The 10968-nt window shown below is 49.6% G+C and overlaps 1 protein-coding gene across 1 annotated transcript; it reads left to right on the top strand.

The window, feature by feature from the left end:
* Positions 1-3525: 3525 nt before the first annotated feature.
* On the top strand, positions 3526-4527 carry LOC126036833 (olfactory receptor 14C36-like; the record flags this gene model as incomplete). The annotated part of the gene is made up of 1 exon (XM_049797044.1): positions 3526-4527. A coding segment is annotated over one exon (1002 nt), but the record flags the coding sequence as incomplete, so codon positions are not given.
* Positions 4528-10968: the final 6441 nt, after the last annotated feature.

Here is a 10968-nt window from a genome sequence, read left to right as displayed (position 1 = left end):
TAACCAAGGCTGGGACGTAGAGTACCTCAGATCTATTTAGAGCTACTCTTCCTCATTTCAGCAGTGGCCCTACCTTATCTCTTTTTCTTCCGTTACGGTTTCTGAAGTATCAAAAGTTCATCCTGGTGCACTTGAAATCCTTTTTGAGCTTCCACTAAGTTTTGATATGGACCATTGCTGTGCTTGGAGGATGTTGCCTTTGAAGACAAGATGTATCCAGGCACACTCTGAAAATTCTTGGTCTTTTCATTGATTGGATCATCAAGGGAGTGAGTAAAAACCCCTGTGTGGCATGCTTCCTGCTCATGCAATGCCTGCAGCTCTTGGGTGAAGAAGGAACAGACCTTGCCTCTCTGATGATTGATGCCTCTGACTGATGGCTTTAGTGTATGGCAAACAGGCACCAAATCGTACTCTCTGTGATTCCATCTGGGATGTCTAGGATGTACCCACCCTGAATGGGAATTGCTTTCTTGTAGGTCCTGTGAGTTCTCTGCCAGCCTTGGCATCTCGCGTAGCTCTGTGGCCCTGGATTTGGACATTAAATAGAGGACCTGCCCTGAATTCTGTTAGGCAATGTGGGGACAAACCTGGGACACATGTCAGTACAGTGAGTGGAGGTATAGTAAGTTCAGCTGATGGAAAAGAGAGAGAGACCCAGCTCTCACTATGGTACATGACTGCAATCGTTCATATGAATACCTGTATCAAGTGCCATGAAGATAAGGAGTAGGAAAAGATTCTTTTGGCCTTTATTTGGGCATAAGCTGTCATGTCACTTGGCCAAAGGAATTTCCCACCAGCGTCATACATGATTCCCAAGATGTTGACCTGTGTCTATGAACTTCTGCATTACAGTTTGCTGCTACCTACATGTATCTTGGACCACCTCTGGCAGTGCAAATGTCACCAGGGTTTTGCCTCTGAACACCTGACTCCTGCCTTTGCTCTCCATTAATTCAGATGGAAGCTGAGACAAGGAGCTCCCATGCAGGTGTCTATTTTGCTCACACCTGAACTGAGGCAAAAGGAATCCCACCTCCTGTGGCTTTGTGGTGTGCATGGGAGGGAGCTGAGCCTTCTTCAAATACAATCAGTAGTAACACAGGATGAAATGCCAACATTGACCCCTAGATCCCTTCCCTCAGCGGGGGGAAAGGAGATCGCTCCCTGACTCTCTCTGGGTGTCCTGTGTAACAATAGGACCAAAAAATATGGCATGTAGGTGTAACTTTGTCTCTGAGAGGAGAATTTTATTTCAGGAAAGAAGTGTCTTTCCCTAGCTGAGGGAGGCCACAACAGTGTTTGCTTCAGCCTGTTTCCCAGCAGGTTCCCCTGGAGCCCCAGGGACTCCTGGAGGGAGCCCAGAGGGGGCAGAGAAAGGGCTGCCTTGGGCTGGTCCTCTGCTGCTGAGCTGGGCTGGGCTCCAGGGCTGGAGGGAGCTCATGGCAAGCAGGCAGCACTGCCGAGAGACAGCTCTGCCCAGGAGCAGCTCCTCTGCAAAGCGCAGCAGGGCTGAGGGCACTGCCTGCAGGCACCGAGGGCAGAGAAGTGAGGCAGAGAGAGACGTTAAAGGCAGTCTGGGGTGGGAGGACAGAGAAGAGCTGACTTGGAGACAGTTTTTCATCGCCTTAACAGGGTAAGTGTCTTGATGCAGGGCAATGCAGCTGTGGTTCCTGGAATGACCTCCTAAAGCTGGCACATCCCACAGCCTAGAGAACCTCTCAGGAGGACTCTTACAGTTTCTCCAGTGTAGAGAAAAAGGATGCACTTTGGAGCACAGCTTCCCTGCTGCACCCTCAGAGGGACAGGGCATGTCAGCTGCCTTCACCCGGGGATGGCTGCAGAGTGTGAAGGTGGGTGTGCAGCCAGGGGTGCCCAGGGCTGTCCTTCTGAGCAGGGTCCTTGCGGCCAGGGGGCTGTGTGCTGGGGCAGGGACTCTGCCGCTGGTCAGGGTAAGTACTCAGCCTGCCTGGGGAACTCGAACAGCGGAGTGGGGAGAAGCTGTGGGTGGAAGAAGCATCTTGCAGCAGGGCAGGGTCCTTTTGCGGACAAGAGGGTGCTGTGTGGATCAGGGCTGCTCACAGGTCCAGATCATCCCCAGGACGTTTCCAAGGGCACTTTTCAAGAGCAAGGTCAAAGCAGGGATTGCTATAAACATAAGGAGCTTTCCTGAGCCTGTGTTTTCAGTTTCCTACTCTTGGGGAATTTTCAGGAGAAATTGAAACGGTGCTGCCGTGCTTGAACAGCTCACTGACACTCCTGAGCTGTAACTCTGAGGGATCAGTAAGTCTGATAGGAGCCTCCTGAAGTAGAGCACAGGGACTGAGAAGAACTGCCTGGCTGTGTTGGTGCCTGGGAGGTGGCACGTACAGCTGGGTAAGGGTAACTCTTTCTTGACTGCCCAGCTGCCTCTGCATTTGCCTCTCTGAGCCACTCAATCACTGCATTTTTCCTTGATTCTCCACTAGTCTGTGTTATTGCTATTGTAATCTTGTTCTGGCTGTCTGATTCTCTGGGGTGGGAGTTTCAGCTGCAGAGCCACACACTGATCTTGTGGGTCCTCCCATGCAGCTGTGTCCATGGGAACAAGGTTACAGGTCTCCAAGCTCTCCTTCAAGCTGTGGGCAATGCAGCCTGTGTCATTCCCTAGGAAATGAGCTGACTCTCCCTTCCTGAGATACCATCATCAGGACACTTGGCTATTTTCTTGGGGTGTCCTTCCAAGCTCTGAGCTGCCCTCCAGGATGCAGTTCTGTCCCATAGCGTCCTGGTATTTTTGAATTCCCTATGGAGAAGCACAGAGACACCATGAGTGAGGAAATACTGCTGGGTTTGTGAAATGAACCATGTGTGTCCTTGGCAAGAGATGAGGTGCAGAGACCTTGAGACAGGGGGAGTCACTTGGTGTTGGACAGTGGGTCTTTCTGCTTTCAGGAGTGCCTGTAGTCTTTACAGGCTAACACAGGGTGTGAATACACTCCATCTCAGAAAGGAGCTATCTCAAGGTACCTGGCAACAAGACAGAGTGACAGAAAAGCTACCCTCTGTCTGCACTAAGCCACAGGCAATCCTCTTGCCTCACAGGACACACTTTATTTTCTCCGACTGAAGCAGAAATGATGAGGGTTTCTGAAATACAAGAAAAACTCCAGGTGAGATAGGGGAAAGCTCTAACCCACCCACTTCTCACTCTTCTGTTTTGATTGTGGTTTCTTAGCCCTGGAAGTGCAGATGCTGACAAGCACTTTTACATTAGGAGCAGTTTCATCTGACCAATTCAAACACCAGGACTGACACCCTAATGGACACCATTCCACGAAAACCGCTGCTACGGAACAGGGCTGACTCTTTGGCAGCCAGTACACAGAGGTCCTGCTTTTCATGAGACATGCAGCCAGCAACAACAGGAGCTCCACCCACAGAGCTTAACAGAGATCTCTTTGAAATGGAAAAAAATGCGGTGAACATGTACTATGGCAAATGGCTTTGATTTTGGTCAGAGAATAATGCCCAAACTTGTCTCTGCCCTTGCCTCCTTGTTCAGTGCTCCACACCCAGAGGCAGCAGATGTCCAACAGCAGCTCCATCACCCAGTTCTTCCTCCTGGCACTTGCAGATACACGGGAGCTGCAGCTCTTGCACTTCTGGCTCTTCCTCGGCATCTACCTGGCTGCCCTCCTGGCCAACGGCCTCATCATCACCACCGTAGCCTGTGACCACCGCCTCCACACACCCATGAACTTCTTCCTCCTCAACCTCTCCCTCCTTGACTTGGGCTCCATCTCCACCACTGTCCCCAAAGCTATGGCCAACTCCCTCTGGGACACCAGGGACATCTCCTATGCAGGATGCGCTGCACAGGTCTTTCTGTTCATCTTTTTGATCTCAGCAGAGTATTTTCTTCTCACTGTCATGGCCTATGACCGCTATGTTGCCATCTGCAAACCCCTGCACTACGGGACCCTCCTGGGCAGCAGAGCTTGTGTCCACATGGCAGCAGCTGCCTGGGGCAGTGGGTTCCTCTATGCTGTGCTGCACACTGCCAATACATTTTCACTACCCCTCTGCCGAGGCAATGCTGTGGACCAGTTCTTCTGTGAAATCCCCCAGATCCTCAAGCTCGCCTGCTCAGGTACTTACCTCAGGGAAGCTGGGGTACTTGTAGTTTCTGTCTGTTTTGCATTTGGGTGTTTTGTTTTCATTGTGCTGTCCTATGGGCAGATCTTCAGGGCTGTGCTGAGGATTCCCTCTGAGCAGGGACGGCACAAAGCCTTTTCCACCTGCCTCCCTCACCTCGCTGTGGTCTCCTTGTTTGTAAGTACTGCCATGTTTGCCTACCTGAAGCCCCCCTCTATCTCCTCCCCATCCCTGGAACTGGCGGTGGCAGTTCTGTACTCAGTGGTGCCTCCAGCCTTGAACCCCCTCATCTACAGCATGAGAAACCATGAGATCAAGGATGCCCTGAGAAAACTAATCACTGCATGTTTTTCCAAACGAATAAACTGCCTCTTGTCTTCTGCATAGTACTTATCTCATTATAGGCCCAGCCTTTCTTCTGGTTTCTTTTACGGTGGTTTGGGGGTTTGAATGTAATTTTTCTTTGCTCTTCTTGCTTTCCTTAATTTATTTGAATGCTTTCCACAAAGAAATGTCTGTCTTTCTCTGGATTCTAATTCACAATATATCCAGGCTTTCTGTGACCTGGAAGATGTGCAAATGAAGAGCTGTACTCTCTGTGAGTTTAAGCAAAATAAAGGGCCCTGCATTGACTGGTTTTTCTGAGATCCTCCCTCCAAGACCTTCTCTGCAGCTGCAGGGAGCAGTGGCTGTGTGCAGAGGGGAAGAAGAAAAGAGTCCCAACACATTAGCACTGCCAGGGAGCACCAGCGCTTGGTCTTTCCTGAGCTGCTCTCTTCCCACTTCCATGCTCTCCTTCTGAACCCTTTGGTTGGTGTAAGGCCTGAGTGCTCTTCAAGCATGGTTAGAGTCCTGCTGTGTGGCAGGCCTGTGACCGTAGGCAAGGACAGGCAGTGGGCACTTGTGTGACACAGAGCTGGCCTCCATTGCAATATTTCCATAATAGAAGGGAATCTCCTCAGGTCTTGTGCCACAGATGCCCCCCACTGCCAGGTCTCACCCCTCTCCACCCCCGAGGAGCTGCTGTACTCTTCAGAGGGTCTGAGGCTGTGGGGTGAGTGCCCAGAGCTCTGCAGCACCCTGTGTTGTGTCTGTCTCCTGTGGGAGGGACCCCACGCTGAAGCAGTGGAAGAGTGTGATGTGTCCTGCCCCTGAAGATGATGAAGTGGCAGAAAATAACGTGTGATGAACTGACCATAAACCCCATTCCCCGCCCCCCTGTGCCACTGGGGGTGGGGATGGTAGAGAATCCGGGAGTGAATTTGTGGCCGGGAAGAAATGAGGGGTGGAGGGAAGGTGTTCTAAGATTTGGTTTTATTTCTCATTACCCTACTCTGGTTGATTTGTAATAAATTGATTTAATTTTCCCCAAGCTGAGTCTGGTTTTGCCTGTGACAGTATTTGGTGAGTTGATCTCTCCTGTCCTTATCTCGACCCACAAGCCCTTTATTATATTTCCTCTCCGCTGTCCAACTGAGGAGGGGGAGTGATAGAACGACTTTGGTGGGCCCCTGGCATCCAGCCAGGGTCAACCCATCACACCGGCACTTTAGGTCCTGAACCCCACTTTTGAAGACCACTACCATCTCCACCCCACCCCAGCAACATGCTGACACTGGAGAATCACCATGCTCTCCAGGCAGCTCCAGATACCCCTCCTAGAGTATGGGTGTCTGCAACGTCACCTGTGGGAAAGCCCTGGGTACATCCCTCAGTTACACTCATCAACTTACCTGTCACCAGACACTGAATGGTGACTCCTAAACCCAGTCCTATGTCTTTAAAAGGCTTCAAACCCTGAGCTTTTTACTCCAGAAAACATGGAGGAAGAGGAACTTCATAGGTGCAGTTCCTCAGGCCTCTTTGTGGAACGAGCCTCACCTGAAAGCAGTGCGCCGCGGGGATCCCATATAATTACAGAGATGCTATGAAAGAGACCAGCTCCGAGCCACTGTTAAACACTTTTATAAGGGAACCAGGTGAGACAAAGTAGGTTCATGCCTCCGATGAAGTGACACAAATCCAAACATTTGTGTATATAACATAATAATCATGAATGACAGTAACAACAGCCATAATGGTGATAATATTAATGATATTAAAAACAGAACAACAGAACAAAACAAACAAAGAGAAAAAAAAAAAAAAGCCACCCTAAACAAACAAACAAAAAAGAGCCCAAAACAGTCTGGAATCAGATACTTTGTTAATCATTTGTCAAGAGAGTTAGTAGTTTTTTCACAATTGAAAAATGAGCATGAAATCAGTTTCTTAATGGCGTCTTTCAGCTTCTTGTTCCTTATGCTCTAGATGAGGGGGTTCACTGCTGGAGGCACCTCCGAGTACAGAAATGAGACCAGCAGGTCGATGGTTGGGGAGGAGATGGAGGGGGGCTTCAGGTAGGCAAACGTGCCAGTGCTGATAAAGAGGGAGACCACGGTGAGTTGAGGGAAGCAGGTGGAAAAGGCTTTGTCCAGTCCCTGCTCAGAGGGGATCTGCAGCACAGCCCTGAAGATCTGCCCATAGGACAGCACAATAGAAACAAAACATCCAAAAGCAAAAATGTCACTAAGGTGAGAAGCCCAGCTTTCCTGAGACAGAAATAAGAGCAAGAGAGCTTGAGGACCTGGGGGATTTCACAGAAGAACTGGTCCAGAGCAGTGCCTTGGCAGAGGGGTAGTGAAATGTATGGGCTGTGTGCAGCACAGCATAAAGGAAACCACTACCCCAGGCGCCTGCTGCCATGTTGGCAGAAGCTCTGCTGCCCAGGAGGGTCCCGTAGTGCAGAGGCCTGCAGATGGCAATATAGCGGTCGTACGCCATGCCAGTGAGAAGATGAAACTCTGTTGTAGCAGAGAAAACAAACAAACCAAAAAAGTCCTGGGCAGCACGCCTTTGGTATGCCCTTGTGTCCCGCAGGGGAACTGGCCATAGCTTTGGGGAGAGTGGTAGAGGTGGGGCCCAGGTCGAGGAGGGAGAGGTTAAGGAGAAAGAAGTACATGGGGGTGTGAAGATGGTGGTTGCAGACTACAGCGGTGATGATGAGGCCGTTGGCCAACAGGGCAGCCAGGTAGATGCCCAGGAAGAGCCAGAAGTGCAAGAGCTGTAGCTCCTCCTTGTCTGCAAATGCCAGGAGGAGCAACTCAGTGATAAAGCTGCTGTTGGACATTTTCTTCCTCTAAGCATGGGCACCAGTTCAAGGAGTAAAAGGCAGTGACATGAGGTGAGACTTCTCCGAGGACAACCCCATGCCATTTCTCATAGAAATCTCCCTCTCTGAGCAGAATGAGGAAGAAGTCAGCTCTTTCCCCAACCCTACCAACAAATGACATGCTCCCTGACTATTTATAATACAGCTTAGACACCTCATTTCCATGAGGACATCTCCGGGGCAGGACTCCCAGATTCAGAGTCAGAATAGAAGCTGACCCACATCCCCACGCCAACTCCAGAGATCAAGAATACGGCAGACAGGTGGGGAAAAAAAGGAGTAATATGACTACGCTCTGAAAAAATGAAGCAAGGGGAGAAAGGCAGACAGGCATGTGCTGAAGCCTTCTCCTTACCCAGCTGTGCTCTCCACCTCACTTTTAGCATGTTTGTTGTGTATTGATTGTAGGACGCGTGCACTTCTAGACTGGAAGTCCAGCTGCAGAGGAGGTGATTCAAGCCCTAGACCCCGTGGCCCTGGGGACAGAGGCTCTGCTGGGTGGGAGAGGAGTCCAAGGGCTTGCTCCAGGGAAGTGGTCTGAACTGCAGGGGATGGCAGGGAGGTCCCCAAATCCCCCCTCTCATGGCATTTCTTGGAGCAGCTCCCTCACACTCTCTACCCACGTAGCTGCTGCCTGGAGCTCATTACAGCTGGTTTTCAAGAACAGCATCCTCCAAGCTCAGCAACAGTCCAGACCACAATTCAATCTAAACTGAAAGGCAATTTGAGGGCACCATAATGAATGTTTACTCCTTCTGGAACTGTAAAAGGAGAAACAAAGATACTGTGTGGCCACTGCTGAGTTTAGTAATAACAAGTGTAGGTAGATCTGAGATACTCCATGTCCTCTTTGCCTCAGTCTTCCCCAGCAAGGTCTCCCAGGCCTCTGGCTTGAGGGGAACAACCAGCAATGGATGTGGATCAAATCAGGGGTCCCTGAGCAAATGCAATCCTTGACAGTCTATGGGACAGGTGAGGTGGCAGCCGAGGGAGCTGAGAGGGCAAGCCAATGTCACAGTGAGGTCACTCTCCATTGCCTTTGAAAGGTCATGGAGACTGAGGGAATTACCTGATGGCTGGCAGCACTCTAAAGTTGCCTGCACCTTTCAAAAATGGCCAAAGGATGAGCAGGGGAGCTAAAGGCTGTCCCCCAGAGTGTGTCCACTCAGATCCCATTTCTGGGTGTGTGAAAGAGAAGGTGCCTGGATTTACCCAGGGGAGGTGGTACCTGGCCATCCTCTGTGCTTTCTGTAATGAAAGGACCAGATAGCTGGAGCGAGGGAGAGAGTGCTCTCTTTTACCTGGAAGTCAGAAAGGCATTTAGCATCCTCCCCATCTTGTGTCCAGATTAGCATATTACAGTCTGCGTGGGTGGGTACGTAAGCGGTTAAAAAAACAGCTGGACAGTTGGGCTCAGAGGGACATGGTCCATGCCTGGTACTCTGTCTGGAGGCATCTAGCTAGTAGGGTCCTGCAGGGGTCTATGTTGACTCCTGCCCTGTTTAACATGTTTAGAATGACCCGGAGGAGATGATAGAGTGCTTTTTCAGAGCATTTGTAGATGACACCATTTTGAGGAAAGCAGACACTACACTGATGTCAGGGCTGACATTGCACAGTTTCCGGTGACCAATGGATGGGCCACTAGGAACATAAGCTAAAGTCCTGTCCTTGAGGTGGACAAAGCCCCTGCAATGACAGAGGCCAGGGACTGCCTGCATGGGAAGCAGCTCTGTGGGAAAGATTCTGGTGGTCCCTGGGTTTCACTAGGCAAAACATGAGCCATCAGCAAAGGTGGCCAACTGCATCCTGGACTGCGATAGCAGGAGCACAGTCAGTGGAAGGGATTATCCCCCTCTCCTCAGCACTTTTTAAACCACATCCAGATTACTTCTCTAGTTTTTTACCCCCAACAATGACAGAGGGAGACTGGCAAACTGGAGAAAGTTCAGTGGAGGGACACTAAGGTGGTCAGGGCTGGCACACATGTGCTGTCAGAAGAGGCTAAGAGCTTGGGTTGTAACGAGGTGGATGTCAGTCTCTTCTCCAAAGTAGCAAGTGATAGGACAAGAGCAAATGGCCTCAAGTTATGCCAAAGGAGGTTCAGATTTGATATTAGGAAAAATTTCTTCACTGAGAGGGTTATTAAGCATTGGAACAGGCTGCCCAGGGAAGTGGTTGAGTCACCATCCCTAGAGGTATTTAAAGGACATGTAGGTGTGGCACTTAGAGACATGGTTTAGCGGTGGACTTGGTACTGTTAGGTTAATAGTTGGACTCAATAATCTGAAGGGTCTTTTCCAAACCAAATGTTTGTATGACTCCATGATTCTATGTCTACAGCCTATAAAGGCAGAGGTGAAGGTGTGGGACACCACAGGATAGCCTCTGGTGGAGATGACAGAGGGATGAAGAATGTCTGAAAAGCCCTCAACAGAGAACAGTTCTTTCTTCGCCTGGATATGGCTGACCATATGGAACTGGGGTAGTATTACAATGTGTAGATGATCTATTGATAGCCACTGAAACAAAAGAACTGTGTATAGTATGGACAATCAGTCTGTTCAATTTCCTTGGACTTAATGGTTATCGAGTCTCTCCACAGAAAGCCCAAGTGGCTCAGCAGCAGGTAACTTACCTCGGATACGAGATAACTGCTGGCCAAAGGACCCTAGGAACAGCAAGAAAGGAGGCCATCTGTCAGACTCCTTGACCGCAGACAGCTAAAAAACTCTGCACGTTTTTAGGGATGACGGGACAGTGTCGCCTATGGATATATAACTATGGACTCTTGGTGAGGCCACTCTACGACCTGTTGAAATCTAATCCAAAAGACCTCACCTCGAATGGGGAAGCAGAAAGAGCATTCCAGCAACTGAAAAGGAAATTAATGGACGCTCCTGCTTTGGGGTTACCAGATATTACTAAGCCTTTCTGGCTATTCTCGCATGAGAAGCAGGGAATAGCCCTGGGAATCCTAGCCCAAACCTTGGGAGCATATAGAAGGGCAGTGACGTATTTCTCCAAACAACTTGATGAAGTAAGTAAAGGTTGGCCTAGCTGCTTAAGGGTGGTAGCAGCATAGGTGCTACATATTCAAGAAGCTCGTAAATTTACATTGGGCCAAAAGATTATAGTGTTGATATCTCATACGGTATCTACTGTATTACAGGTAAAAGGGGGGCACTGGGTCTCACCACAAAGATTCCTTAAATAGGATGATGTGGAAATAATGGTTACTAACATTGTCAATCCAGCATTTTCCTTAGCGAAACCACAGGAGAACTGGTATCACATGAGTGCCTGGAAACAATTGAAGCGGTCTATTCAAGCTGACCAGATCTAAAGGAGGAGCCGCTGGAAGATGCTGAACTTTCCTGGTGCACAGACAGAAGTAGCTTTGTTCGACAAGGCGTCTGCAGAGCAGGGTATGTGGTAACCACTGCAGATCAGGTAAGAGAGTCCAAAGCCCTTGCCTGGGTACCTCAGTACAAAAAGCAGAAATAATAGTTTTAACCCAAGTGTTGGACCTAGCCAAACACAAGAATATTAATATCTGGACCGACTCCAAATACACTTTTGGGGTAGTCCATATCCATGGAGCCATATGGAAAGAA

The sequence above is a fragment of the Accipiter gentilis genome, unplaced genomic scaffold (genome assembly GCF_929443795.1).
Source record: "Accipiter gentilis unplaced genomic scaffold, bAccGen1.1, whole genome shotgun sequence".
NCBI lineage: Eukaryota > Metazoa > Chordata > Aves > Accipitriformes > Accipitridae > Astur > Astur gentilis.
Note: the sequence above shows the minus strand (reverse complement) of the source record. Positions and strands in the feature narration are given on the sequence as shown.